We start from the raw sequence: 14,213 nt of genomic DNA on the forward strand, positions 1-14,213 counted from the left end.
TTTCGCTTAAAATCCTAAATTGGAACTCTAATGGTATCAAAAACCATTCGTCAGAACTTCGAATGTTTCTCCAAAAACATGACATAGATATAGCCTGTATCATGGAAACTCATCTTGTATTGTATCTCAAGATAAAATCAAGATGCAAGGCTACTGCACACACAGAAGACTCTATCAACATTAAAGCTTCTGGTGGAGTTGCCATATTCATCAAGAAGAGAATTGTTCATCAGTTTTTGAGAAAAATCAATTATATTCATTTTACTATTCTATTCAGTAATACACTTAAAAAACATTCATTTTCATTTTTCAATTTTTACGCTTTCTTAAAAAAAAAATCATTGATACACCTTGCTTTTTTTAAACAAACCAAAGGAATTTGCAGACCGAAAATCACTGTTTTTTCACTACTTTTCCAAAATAAAATCATCACCTACCAAAATATTTTCAACCCCCCCCCCCCAACGATTTTTCTTTTTTTTGCAGGGTCAGCAAGGTGTCTATAACAAAATTTAAAAAAAAAAAAAGACTTCAGCAGGACTTTTTTCAAACACATGGGTTTTTCTAGGAGGGGGAATGGGGAGGCAGAATTTTACATTCAAATGTTTCATTTTTCAATGTCTTTAAACACCCCACGATTTTTTTTCAAGCAAACGGATGTCAGTTTTATTATTTTACTTTTTTTTGATTTCATGTTTACTTTCAAGGTTCTTTGGTAAATGCAATGAAATTGAGCGAATAAAACTTTTTTTTCAACATGACAAATTCTTAGAAAATTGACAAAAATTAATGCAAAATTTGAACGATTCTTATGAAGAAAATTCCCAATTTTTCAAAATAAAATGACGAGTTTATTTTGGTTCAAAATAATTTTGAAATTTGAACTATGGACTTTTTTTTTATAGAAAAATTTAAAACTGAAGAAAAAAGCAAACGAGCTCAAACGAAGCGAAGGTAAAATCTCTCGAAAATTAGTATTACGAGAGGTATAAAAATTTAAAAAAATTTTGTGTGATAAGTTACATAGGTATAAAAAAATCATCATTTTGCTTTAAAATTTCGAAATTCGAATGATTTTTTTTCAATATTCAAAGTAGAAATAAAGCAAACGAGCTCGAGCGAAGTGAGGGCAAAAGTTTTGGAAAATTAGTACATATTTCGAGATAAAAACGATTAACAAAATGTCAATCATTTCAAGAACCATGGTAGCCCCGATAATGCATACAAAAAACAAGTGTAAAAAATGATAAATTTAAAATTAGCATCCTCACATAACACGAATGTGAATGAATGAAAAAGATGCGTTGTCAACATTTGAGCACCTGCGCGAAACGTAGGAGTATGAAAATTATCGATCTCGTATTTGAAACTTATAAAAGGAATAAACAACGATGTGAATCACACGCAGCATTTATCTCCTAAAAACAGTACCTACTGATAAGAATTTTTTTAGAGTATGTCTTCCTACACTATTTACATTTTAATTATTTTATCGTTGGTTTTAACTGGTAATAATGCTTCGTACACGAAAGTCGATAATTTTTATAAAAATATGCATAAAATATTGGCCGATCACGGATTAACGGAGGTGAGTAATTTTAACGAATTTTTCCAGCTTAATATCGAATAAAATCCTACTTTTTTCATGCAATTCAAGGATGATGACGTGATCAGTAGTAATCGAGCAGAACAGCCTATTTTGATACCTACTCCGCGACCAAAAGAAGTTGAAAATTGGCCTCAGGCCAAACTTCCACATTTAGGAGAGATATCGGGAGTTACGATAAATCGCGTAGGACAACCTGTTATTTTTCACAGAGGGTCTAGACATTTCAACGAATGGTGAGTAGAGAGTGATATTTAATATAGGTAATAGGATTACACGCTGGGGATGAATTCATTTTCAACGTTTTCTCTTTTTTTATAGGTCTTTCAACGAAACTAATGATTTTCAATTCATTAACGAGGGACCAATTGATATCGATACCATTTTAACGCTCGATCCTAAAAGTGGAAAAGTTCTGAGCGGTTGGGGTAGCGGATTTTTCTACCTTCCTCATGGTATTACCATCGATCACGAAGGTAACACGTGGCTAACTGATATAGCTATGCATCAGGTGTTCAAGGTAGGATACTTCATCAATCATCACTCATCAGTTAGGCATAGTTGATTTAAAGCAGCTTTTATCGTTTCAATTTTCACATACAATTTTTTTTCTCCTTAGTTTTCACCAGGCTCATCTAGACCGTCCATGACATTTGGACAAAAATTTAAACACGGTTCGGGGCTAAGCAAATTATGCATGCCGACATCTGTGGCTGTGGCTCACACTGGAGATATTTTTATCGCCGACGGATACTGCAATTCTAGGGTATTAAAATTCAATTATCGAGGCGATCTGGTCAGGTTGTTCCCACAACAATGGGGTAAGTGGGATTTTATTTATAATGTAAGTTTTTCAAGTTGATTCGGTATCAGAGAGACGTATCAACGAGTAAATTAAACAGAAGATGGTGGGGGGGGGGCATTTTGTTCTACGTTTTTTCACGCATTCGATTGTCGTGTCGAAGAAATTGAGATCCAGTTTTTGAAACGACATTTTCTATAGATTTTTCAGTTCGAGTGTTTTTTGTAACTTAACGAAAAATATTTTTACAGAATTTTTAAGCCTGCAAGTGCCTCACAGTCTAACTCTTATGGAGCAGTTCGATTTACTGTGTATAGCCGACAGAGAGAACATGAGAGTGATATGCGTTAAAGCTGAGCTTGGCAATTATAATAACGACGTACAACCAACTAGTTTGAATATTCAGCAACCTGATCTAGGAAGAGTGTTCGCTATCACAGCACATGGTGAATATTAGAATTAAACAATATTTTTGCACCAATTGGGATCGTACTCGAATTTTTATGATCACAAAAAAAGTAACTTCGGTAACCGAAACAAAATTCAGTGTAAAAAAATGTGGCAACCAAAAAACCTCAATGCATACAAAACATTTTATTTCATTTTAGATTACCCAAAAAAACAAAATGTAATGAGAATATCGATTGCAGTTTTTTCAAAAAACATCGAAATTCGAATAAAAACCATTTTTGAAAACAGAAAACTAGAAAAAGCTCAAAACAGAAAATTATCAACATTTCGAAAGTAAGCTACTCGTAGATCGAAATGCAAAAAGAAAGCATGAAAAAAATATTGGATTCCGGCAACATAATCGTAAAATGTGTTAAACTAGGAACTGAAAAAAATTGCAAAATTGAAAGAAGAGGGAGAAATCTACCGAAACAGGGAGGAACAAAATTTAATCTTTTATTCAAAATCATTTCGAAAAATCAAACACAAAAAAACCGATTGTAAAATAACAGAAATGTTGACATGAGCGAGGATTTGATGAGAAAAAAATTATTCAAGTGTGTTGAGCAATAATAAACAATAATTTGCAAAAAAAAATTCCACTAATAAGAAGAACTATTTTAGAACGGGAAATTTATAAAGATTTACGGGAAAAGGCGAGGGAGGGGGGAGATTGCAATCCATATTTGGAAAAAAAGTGATTTGTGAAAATCATTTTAAAAATTCGAATACAAAAAAATGTACCTTGCTTCAAAAAGAAAAAAAAACTTCCATCAAAACTATCAAAAGTTGACACGATTCAAAACAAAATGGAAAAAAGGCAACAAAATTATTGAAATTGAGAGAAAACGACTAAAACAGGAAGTAGAGCAAAGATCAAGATCTGGAGAGGGAAAAAAAAGCCAAAAAATAAGTTGAAAAACCTCTTTGTGATCTTCTTTTAATAAATCAAAATCATAAGTTCTTGAAAATAAAACTCAACCGAGCGTAATTCAAACTGAACCAAAAAACAGAGTTTTGTCAAAGCTTGAGAAGTTGAGAGAAATCACGAGGATTCCAGAATAAAAATTCTATTGAAACTAAATCGAAAAAAATTACGGTAAAAAGCACTAAAACTCAAGAAAAACCCTTTAAGAAAATTCAGACAAAAAAAGAAAATTTCGAGGGAAATCGTTGAAAAATTAGAGAATAAAATCTACGAGAATTCAAAAGAATAAAACTTAAAAAATCAAGAAATCCTCCAAAAAAATCTTTATAAAACCATTAAGCTTCAAAAGTCCAAAAAAAAAACACTAAAAAACTAGGAAAAAAAAAGCAGTAATCGGAGGAATTCCTCAAAAATTAGAGCAGAAAAATTACCAGAATTTGGGGCTCAATTGGGAGAAAATTTTACAAAAAATTTTGTAAATTCAAGAAAAAAAGTTTCGTCGAAGTTAAGAACAAAAATTTAGGCAGAAAAACGAATCAATAAAATTCCAAAAAATTGAAGAAATAATGAAAAAGTAAAACTCTAAATCAAAAAAAAATTTGAGAAAAATCATTGAAAAATTTCTAGCAAAACTGAAGAGGGTTCAACAGAGAAAAATAATTTGAACTTGAAAAACAAATTGTTCAAAGAGAGAGGAAATCCGGAGGACCTTCCCTCTTAATTGGAAGAGAGGAAAAGAGAGAGAGGGATCGAAGAGTGAAAGATATTATCAAGATGCAGAAAAATCCACTACAAAAGATGAAAACTAAAAAAACAAAGTCATCAAATCTTGAAGAAGCTTCCCTCCCTCTGGAAAGAAAAGATCAAAATTTAAAGGAAATCATGATTTTTGGAAGAAGAAAAATCACAATTCCACAGAAATGTGAGCAAAAAAATCACTTGTTTTTTAAAGCACAAAACTTAAAAAAACTGTTGGAATAAAAAAAAAATGCAGTCAAAAATTAGGCAAAAAAATGACCACAATTCAGAACAAAACCATAGCATTGTAAAAATCAAAGTTAAAAAGCCTGTCAAAACTAGAGAAACTTCACCAAAATTTGAATAGAGAAAAAATAGAAATTCCGAGAAAATAATCAAAAAACTTGAAAAAAGAGACCTCGTGAAAATTCAAAAAAATCATACCCGTCAGAATAGGAAAAAATATACAAAAATTCAAAAGAAAATTCGTCAAATCGGCGAAAAAAAAAGATTCACAAAATTCAAGAAAAGCCATCGAACCGAAATAAGGAGAAATCCCGACTACATGAGCGATAAAATCACACAAGCTCGAGGGAAAATATTTATGAAAAAAATCACGAGAATTCAAGGTGATAAAATTCGTCAAAAATTCAGGCGAAAAAAGTCATCAAAATTCAGAGCAAAATCATGGAAAAATTATTTTGGAAAAAAATCACCACCAAAATTCAAGATGTGAAAATCAATCAAAACAGGAGAAAATCCACTAAAAACCATTGAGAAATTCAAAAATAATAATACCTGTTGAAGAAAAATCATCAAAACTGAAAAAATAAAATTCGTAACGCGGAAAAAGCAGTGATGACATTTGAATTAAAGCGATGTTTTTTTTTCGAAGAATTTTGGATAAAGTTTGGAAAAAAAAAGAAATTCGAAAAAAAACTTGGAAAAAGTAACTTTTAGTAATCAACATTTTTTAAATGTAATCGAGTACAATTCCTGTCACTAATCAAGTAAACACCCACCTACTTGACTTGGATTCTTTCTTTGTTTCAGAGGATTATATCTACGCAATCAATGGCCCAACTTCGCCGATGATTGCAATTCAAGGTTTTACTCTAAATCCTTTAGCAGAATCAATAGTAGATCATTGGGATTCATTTGCGCAAGTGAGTCAGTAGAAATACCTAGCTTCTTATCTACTGCTCTACTAAGCTCCATTGCTTCGATGCACTATTTTGGTGTAATGAATAATATTCGATATAAATTAATCGTGCCTACCTTTATAAATTTACAGAAAATGTTAATGCCTCATGATATCGCCATAACCGAAGATGGTCGTGAACTTTATATCGTATCAGTTACCCCTAGTCGTATACTTAAATTCACAATGGACTGGCCACAACGTAAAATATTTTAACACCTTATTATATCGACCACACGTATTATCTCAGACTTATATTTTTTATTTCAAATAAAAGTTTTCGTTATTGTTATTTGATCTTGTCTTTAACTTAACACGTTCCGCAGTGATTTTTGTTTTCTTTAAATTTAGACCTTCATTGTCAAATTTGATAATTACATAAAATTGAAAAAAAAACACAAGTACCTATAGAAGTTCAAGCAAGAACAATTTTTCAGGGAGAAAAAAATATGAAAATACAAGTAGCTTTATAAGTTATCGAAAGCGCCAACTACACGTGAATAAATGGCACTACGGCTGTCCTCTGTAAGTCAGCCACACCACCCAACACGTTAAAAATCGTATTTACAAGTCGGAAGCTGCATCTCACTGCCGGGTCCCAGCATCCGAACGAAATTAAACCATCGCTGCGTTACTTCCATGGCGTGTGCGCAAGCCCAGATTAATTTTACGTAGATACTCGTAAAAGAATACACAAAACTGCGAATGAAAGTGTTTCGCAGTACGAGCTAATGTGTAAAAAATATTCTGGACAATTTTCCTTTCCTCGAAATGAATTTAATTACCCAGCCGTGTTCTAGATCATCACAAAGTCGATGAATTTCATCGTAATGATTAGGTCAGCATCTAAGATGAACGTACGTATATTTCAATTATCTGCTTCATCTTCGCTTATTGCCAACTTTAGGTTCCTCGAGTTATCGATTGATGTTGCAAAATGAAAAACTAACATTTTTCTACGCTTTTACCTACATATTTTCAGTGACACTCGAAATCACACTTCGAAACGCGCAATAATGGTTGTGAATAAACTGCAAAGGGGTTTTTCGTGGGATTCCTACACTCGAATCGTAAATTCGAATAACAACGTATTGAATAATAATCCGGCCAATAATGCTAGGTTTCCAGCAAGCGAATCAGTCCCTATTAACGAACAGCTGGTTGAATGGGTAAGTTGTTGCTTCATATTTCTTTATAGGTAATAAAAATATTATTGCCTACGTGTACTTTGCTATTCGCTGTAACAACTTGGACATTATTTACAGAAAAACACGTTTCACATGCGACAAGCGACTTTGGAGAATTTAGCTGATATGGGGGTCAACGAAAATGGAGGAAAAAACGCAGTAAAGGCGGCCAAAATGCGCGGTAGAAATGTGGTGAATGCTGCTAAATCTCTAGATTTACTGCGACAAAATATCCAATCTGCGATTAATAACGATATCGATCGTGTTATTAAAAAATATTTGGACGTAAGTAGTACCTACCTACCTACCAAAGTATTGATCAAATAATGACAGATTATCACTGTTGGGGAAATTTTTTAATAAGAGGAACATCTAATAATATTTCTGCAGATGTATTTCGTACCAGCAATCAGCAACATTCGAGGAAATTTAGGACAAGGCAGCGTAAACGAAGAGCACGTGAGAGAATTATGTCGCACGATGTTAGACGAAGCTAAACATTTGTACCTTAATTCTCCCTTGTCCAGAAGTGATTCTCCTTTTAATGCTGCTGTAGATACAGGAGCTCTAATTGAATCCAGATTCGGCAACAGTCAAGACGACAATGATGATAATAAGGTAACACTATCATTTATATTTTCTGTAATATGTGAGCTCTAGTCGAATAAAGTTGCAGGGTGTCTACTGGATTTGAAAAATCAAATTCCTTGCTATTTCCTTGTTTTCCCTTGCCATTTTCCTTGCTTCAAATTTGAGTTTAAAAAGACACCCCCCCTTGACATGTGCCACTCTGATACCCACCATCACATCCCCCCCTCCATTATTTCTCAATTGTCACATTACCATAAAATATGTATCAAAAGGGAAAACGAACAGAAATTTTTCTCAGAATGGGTACTGAAATCGAAAAATCGTACTTTTTTTCGCCGTTTTTATGATTTATCCAGCTTTTGCACTAAGAAAATTGAATCTAAGACGAGAAGAGAAGTGCGAAGATTTTAACAATTTAGAGCAGTAAAATCATTCATGTTAAGAAGAAGTTTCAATGCTAAAATTTATTGATATTTTTGTAAGAAATTTCCCACTTCTTTTTGCTATTTTGTGCTGCATAATACAATTTTGCGTTTTTTTAGGCACAACCCTGAAATTTTATAACTTCCGATTTCAAAGCAAAGTGAGAGCAAATGATTTTGAAAATTGATAATAATTCAAGAAGTATAAGACCATTATTTTCTATTTGAATGTTTTTTTTTTTCAATTTTCAGTTTTCACTTTTGACTTGTTTAATTAAAGAATATATTTAAGTCAAACAAAATAATTCGAGAAAAATAAAATAATTCAGCCCGAGGGAAGAGAGGGCGAAAGCTTTCGAAAATTTATGATTCAAAAAGTAGAAATCAACTATTTTTAATGAGAAAAATTACAAGAAAAAAAATGGAAAATGCATTATGAAATTGAAAATTCAAGAGGAACTATTTTTGAAAAATCCTTGCTATTACACAGAAATTGTCAAAATCCCTGCTATTTTCCTGCTTCCCTGCTACCTCGAGTGAAATCCTTGCTATTTCCTTGTTTTCTTTGCCAGTAGACACCTTGAGTTGTACTGATTTCGACCAATTCAAATTCGGTACTTGGAAATGAATAAAATCCGACATGAAAATGGTTCAAAACTGAGAAAAAATCGATACATGCTGAAATTTATTCAATAAAAAGGAAAATTACAAAAAAAAAAAGTTCCATAAAATAGAGAGCTAAAATAGGAAAAAATTTACTGCAAATAGACAAAAAAAATAATAATTCAAAAATGGTTAAAAATCAAGAAATTAAATCGAAAAAAATTTGATAAAACATCATTAAAATTGCATTTAAAATTTCAGAAAAATCAGCCGAATTTACGTAAAAATAATTTTAAAATTATGGATTCGAAAAATTTTTGAGAAAATTTCAGAAAATTGCCAAAAAAAATCGTAAAAAAATCGATACAGCAATAACGAAGTTTATCGAAAAATTGACAAAAAAAATCACGTAAAAAAAAATCAGGGCGAATAACTTGTCAGAAAATCAACAAAACTGCCATAAAACGTGGTAAGAATTAGGATTTCGGTGATTTCAAAATCCGACTCGAAGTCGAAAGGGAAAGAAAGGGGGAGGAGACTTGTTTTTTTCAGACCAGATTTTCATTTCTAAAAAAAAATTGAAAAATGGAGAATTCCATGTTTGATTTGAAGGCAATCAATAAATCACCAACAAATCACACCAGATCGAAAATTACACGACAAAAGTTGACATTTAGACGTTAATACAAACACATCAACAAAAATTTGAGTTGGTTCAATTGCGAACGATTAGTTCAAGAACGATAAAAATCACTTGAAATGAAAACAAGAGAATCGCTTGTAGGTCGAAATAACGTAATAATTATTCACGACAAGACAAAACGAATCAAAAATTCATCTATTACCAAAAATTGTGAACAGTTCGTTCGCGAATGACTAGCTCATAAATCATTCGCGAACGAATGAGTCACAGAAAAATCGAATTAGGCATAGGTGATACGATGAAACTTCACAGTTACAATATCATGATAGAAAACTAGACTGAATTCGTTCGCGAACGATTTGCTCAGAATCGACGAATCGTTCGTGAACGAAAGAATCCCCGAAAAATTAAATTAGGCATAGGTGACATGATGAAACTTCACAGTTCTAAATTACAATATCATGATCGAAAACTAGACTGAATTCGTTCACGAACGATTTGCTCAGAATCGATGAATCGTTCGTGAACGAATGAATCACCAAAAAATCAAATAAGGTATGGGTGAACATGATGAAACTTCACAGTTACAATATCTTGATCAATAACCAGACTAAATTCGTTCGCGAACGATTTGCTCAAAATCGATGAATCGTTCTAGAATGACTGAATGCTACAAAACTGAATGCAATGAAAGTGGAGAAGACAAAATTAGACTTTTTCAAATTCTATCAATAAAAATTCAAAATGATTCGTTCGCGAATGATTCAATCAAATGAACGGCAAAAAATCGATCAGGAGCTTTAACAGATTCGTTCGTGAACGCTTTGTTCACAAACGATCATTCAATTCATTTATTTGAGACCACTGAAAATTGAGAATGATTCGTTCGTGAACGACTTCCTCAGAGATGAATCGTTTGTGAACAAATACTGGAAATGAACAGATGAAAACTCAAATTTAAATCATAAATCGAAACGATGAATTTTCGACGGTTTCAATTCCATCTTCAAAACCCGAACACAATTCATTCGCGAACGATTCGCTCGAACTCGATGAATGAATCGGGAACGACTGAATCACTACTACATGAGATTCAGGGAAAGAAGACGGTGGTGAAATTGGACTTTTTTCAAATAATGAACGAATCACGAATAAATCAAACCAGATGAAACCTTAAACCACATACAAATTAGCTTTACAAATCAATCAATCGACTGGCCAGCCATCATTAAAAATTGGATTTGATTCGTTCGCGAACGATTTGCTCAGAGACTCAGAAACTGTGAATGATTCGGAAATCAAAATCAGACACGACAAGACAAAACGAAACATTTTTTTCTCCACCCATGAATATTGCGAATGATTCGTCGGGCCTGCCTCATTCATAAATCATTCGCGAACGAATGAATCACCGAAAAATCAAATCAGGCATAATGGTGACATGATGGAACTTTGTATGAAGTTGTAAATGCTTATAATATCATGATCAAAATCGAGACTGAATTCGTTCGCGAACGATTTGCTCAGAATCGATGAATCGTTCGCGAACGAACGAATCAATGAAAACTCAAATTTACACAATATGAATGATCGAACGAAATTTCGACACTTTTAATCCCATCATCAGAAACTGAACTCGATTCATTTGAGAACGATCTGCTCAGATTCCACAAATCATTCGAGAACGATTGAATCACTAAACCACGTCTAAATCAAATCCAGTGAAACAGAACTTCACAAAATTCGATCTTTTCAAACCATCAATGATTTGTTTATTGTAAATGATTCACTCGGTGAAGGAACAAATCAAATCGAAATTTTCATTACAACTTTCCTCGATTAAATTTTTTCAGCGCTTGTTCACTTTTGGAAAACGTAAAGAACCCGACTCGTCGAGCAGTGCCAATTCAACTCAATTACTGTCATCACATTCGAAACGAAAATTTATCATCAGTACGAGTCAGTGCCTTTTTAAAAATGATCCTTCTAGAATTACTTCCAAGACATTATTCATCATGTCTTCGAGAGTCAATAAAGTAATCATCATTTTCGCAATTTAATACGGAACTTTTTCATCTTATACTTTTATACCTACTAATACACGATGATACCTATATTTACACAGGTATTAGGCTATGGAGCTATGCGAGGCAAACTATTCGTCAAACATCCAGATTTGTTTCGTTATTCAGTCGATTTAGAAGATAAAGATTGGCTAATAAGGCACAAATTGCATTACACGTCTCATGGTTCTACCGGATCTTCTTATATTTTAATATTGGACGATATTAGAGAACTTTTAAATTTAGAATGCTACAGGTAGGTTAATTTTCAATTCGTTTACCTATACTTTGAAAAATAATCAACTCGATTGATCGAAATGTTTTTGAATAATTTTCAGAAATAATCCGAGCGTATTAAGACACGAATTGAAAGGATTCGAAGCACCGGAATTCATGTTGAAAAAAATGCGTTTCGCTATTACTCATGGAAAAACAGTCAGGAATTTAGAAACCGTCCATCAATTGAACCTATCCAGTCCAGGAAATACTTCCATAGCGTTGGCAAGTTCTTCATTCAACAATTCGATTTCGGAAAATCATTCGCTGGTAATTACCTATTTATTACACGTACTTCAAACATTTACTTTAAAATATCCTCTTCATCCATATTCGTAATTTTATTCATTTTCATTTCTAGATGGATCAAGATGCTTCTCAAAATGTAGCTAGCGGCGTAATACAGCCCACCAATATTTTAATACAAGGTAATTTTTTCTGTCGTCTCTGTCGCACTTAGAACCAGAATCGTATCACTTACTCTTTAATCCTTTGAACATTCTGCGTCAATTAAAAAAGAGAATAAGGCCTTTGTACACTTCTGTTTAAATTTTTTTTCTCTTAAATCGATGACACAAAAAAAAAATTTATAACGAATGGTTTATTTATGTGTTGTCAAGTTCTGTCAGATATATATACGAATTTGTTTCGTGCACATGTGTTGTTGTTTGTAGTTAAAGAGAAGAAAAAAATACCGAAGAGTAATTGGACGGAAGATGCGATGCAGAAGGCTTTGAGACTGATTTCCAGAGGAAGGTCTCAACGTTACGTCGAACGAAAATTCGGCATTCCACGAAGAACATTGCGAAATCGTCTCAAAATAGCTGCTACTTCGAGAAAAAATTTCTAATCCTATTTAGAACTGTATTTAATTGATACGGTGAGATCTGAATATCCTTTTTACAGTTCTGTTCTTAGTAAAAATTCATTTTCTATTGTGAAACGTTTCTCTTCGCTGATTTTTTTTTTATCGCTTTTTCATTTTTGCTGAAATTGTTTTTTTTTTTTCAACTGGCAGGAAAATAATTCAATTTTAGTTTCATATGATTTGTGACTTTAGCCCTATAGGTAATAATTTCAAACTGAGGTTTTCATTGTATCTATAAGCTAATGTCATACCTAACATATGTTTTGTGATTTTTTTCATTTTTTTTTTTTTTTTAAACAAGGTACTTCTTTCTAGTCAGAAGTCTCGTGTATTTTTATTTTATGGTTTCTGTACTTATTTCGAAATTTTCTCAATCAGGCCTTATTCTCTTTTTGGTCACTGTTTCAGAGGTTTATATTGTTTGCTGCGTTATTATTAGACCTATTTGCTTGAAATTTTAATGCCTACCAGTTTTTTCCATGTTTTTGGGCCACTTCTCTAAGATTTTATTTGTTTTTGAATATTACAGATACGGACAGTTTTCAAAACATGCTGGATGTGTTGGAAAATTGCGATGTTACGAGTGTGGTTGCCGATTGTTCAGATTCGCTGGATGATATCAATTTGCTAGAAAATCCATCCATAATGTTGAATGAAATTTTTTCCAGAGTTGATCAAAATAATTCGACGACTAAATGAAACGATTTTTTCACCCAGCTTACCCCATTTATGCAAAATGTACCAAAACTACGTGTACCTACTTCATTATACCCTTGGCTCATAATATATTGTTCATCAACATTAATGAAAAAATTCATCTATGCAATTTACATCAGATATTCAAAAACAATAAAATCATTCAATTTATCAACATGTGAACGAATTTAATTATTTCTCTATTATTCCGTTTTCATATCTCTAGGGGCGAAGCGACAGGAGGGTTGGGGACTGCCCCCTCCTGGATTCGGAGTAAGCAAAAGTTGACAATTTCGAGTATCAGGTAGGCAAGTTCGCAAATTTGAATGTCATGTCGACAAATTTCGAGTCGATTTTCAATAAATTATATATACGTTGAGATTTTCAAATTGGGAACTCGTTTTCTAAAAAAACACTAGGAAGCAACTTTGTGTATCTCTTTGAAAATTGAAATTATAAAAAATAAATTTACGGAATGATATTTTGGGCACATTTTGGTGCATGGAAAAGCACTCTCCCACGGCATACCGAGTACATGAATTTATATTCGATTGATTGTTTACACTTTGGTTAGCCGAAGTCATGGTGATTATTTTATACCTAGTGCTTTGATTTTCATTCTCGTATTTTATGTTCGTTAATATAGGTACGCAAATCCCCCTGCAGATGCAGCAGAAAGGCACACAATATAATATTCAAAGAATATAAGTGTGGTCTTTAATTTGTCAGACGTAAATATCAGCCTTTTTTATCTCTCTCTATTATTCTCATTCATTTTCCTCTCTGTTTTCTAACAGAACGTGACACCAGTTTCTCAAAAATTTCAAATATGCTCAATAGGGTGTTTCTTAAATACATGACCAAAATGGAGTGGGGATGACCTAGGAAGCTGAAATTATGATATGTTGTTCACAATGGCGATACTCACCAATGGTATGAATTGGGACTCTTTTCATCAATTTAGGGCCAAATTATGCGTCTTTGAAAAAAATAACCTTTCTGTAATTTCAAACTTTGACCCTTTCAACTGCAGGGGTCAATTCTAGCTTCCAAGAGAACCCCATTTCCCAAGTTTGACTCTATTTGATCAATTAGAACAGGCTCCAGGTCATAAAATGTAAGAATCACCAGCGTGCTGA

At 32.8% G+C, this 14,213-nt stretch overlaps 2 protein-coding genes across 4 annotated transcripts; both read left to right on the forward strand.

Moving 5' to 3' along the window:
• The first annotated feature begins 1,361 nt into the window (after positions 1-1,361).
• On the forward strand, positions 1,362-6,017 carry LOC135849816 (peptidyl-alpha-hydroxyglycine alpha-amidating lyase 2-like). 2 transcript variants are annotated; one of them, XM_065370421.1, is made up of 7 exons: positions 1,364-1,588; positions 1,658-1,842; positions 1,928-2,126; positions 2,226-2,427; positions 2,660-2,854; positions 5,578-5,690; positions 5,819-6,017. In XM_065370421.1, exons 1-7 carry the CDS (start codon positions 1,457-1,459, stop codon positions 5,939-5,941), a joined length of 1,149 nt encoding a protein of 382 aa, XP_065226493.1. In that variant the 5' UTR covers positions 1,364-1,456; the 3' UTR covers positions 5,942-6,017. The 2 variants fall into 2 exon arrangements, with proteins under 2 accessions (XP_065226494.1, XP_065226493.1); XM_065370422.1 differs by lacking the exon at positions 2,660-2,854 and having other exon boundaries at positions 1,362-1,588.
• Positions 6,018-6,377: 360 nt separating this feature from the next.
• On the forward strand, positions 6,378-13,251 carry LOC135849815 (deoxynucleotidyltransferase terminal-interacting protein 1-like). 2 transcript variants are annotated; one of them, XM_065370419.1, is made up of 10 exons: positions 6,378-6,582; positions 6,708-6,894; positions 6,991-7,197; positions 7,303-7,530; positions 11,025-11,207; positions 11,297-11,490; positions 11,573-11,780; positions 11,872-11,938; positions 12,185-12,390; positions 12,908-13,047. In XM_065370419.1, exons 2-9 carry the CDS (start codon positions 6,742-6,744, stop codon positions 12,358-12,360), a joined length of 1,416 nt encoding a protein of 471 aa, XP_065226491.1. In that variant the 5' UTR covers positions 6,378-6,582; positions 6,708-6,741; the 3' UTR covers positions 12,361-12,390; positions 12,908-13,047. The 2 variants fall into 2 exon arrangements, with proteins under 2 accessions (XP_065226491.1, XP_065226492.1); XM_065370420.1 differs by lacking the exon at positions 12,185-12,390 and having other exon boundaries at positions 6,379-6,582; positions 12,908-13,251.
• Positions 13,252-14,213: the final 962 nt, after the last annotated feature.

Source organism: Planococcus citri, chromosome 1 (genome assembly GCF_950023065.1).
Source record: "Planococcus citri chromosome 1, ihPlaCitr1.1, whole genome shotgun sequence".
NCBI classification, from domain to species: Eukaryota; Metazoa; Arthropoda; class Insecta; order Hemiptera; family Pseudococcidae; genus Planococcus; species Planococcus citri.

What these genes read in the sequence shown, in the direction of transcription:
- LOC135849815 (XM_065370419.1), top strand. Translation starts at nt 6,742, where the DNA reads ATGGTTGTGAATAAACTGCAAAGGGGTTTTTCGTGGGATTCCTACACT. An exon ending in TTATTAAAAAATATTTGGAC is followed by an intron (nt 7,198 to 7,302) that starts GTAAGTAGTACC and finishes ATATTTCTGCAG; the next exon opens with ATGTATTTCGTACCAGCAAT. An exon ending in TTTCGGAAAATCATTCGCTG is followed by an intron (nt 11,781 to 11,871) that starts GTAATTACCTAT and finishes TTTCATTTCTAG; the next exon opens with ATGGATCAAGATGCTTCTCA.
- LOC135849816 (XM_065370421.1), top strand. Translation starts at nt 1,457, where the DNA reads ATGTCTTCCTACACTATTTACATTTTAATTATTTTATCGTTGGTTTTA. An exon ending in CTATGCATCAGGTGTTCAAG is followed by an intron (nt 2,127 to 2,225) that starts GTAGGATACTTC and finishes TTTTCTCCTTAG; the next exon opens with TTTTCACCAGGCTCATCTAG. An exon ending in GTTGTTCCCACAACAATGGG is followed by an intron (nt 2,428 to 2,659) that starts GTAAGTGGGATT and finishes ATATTTTTACAG; the next exon opens with AATTTTTAAGCCTGCAAGTG.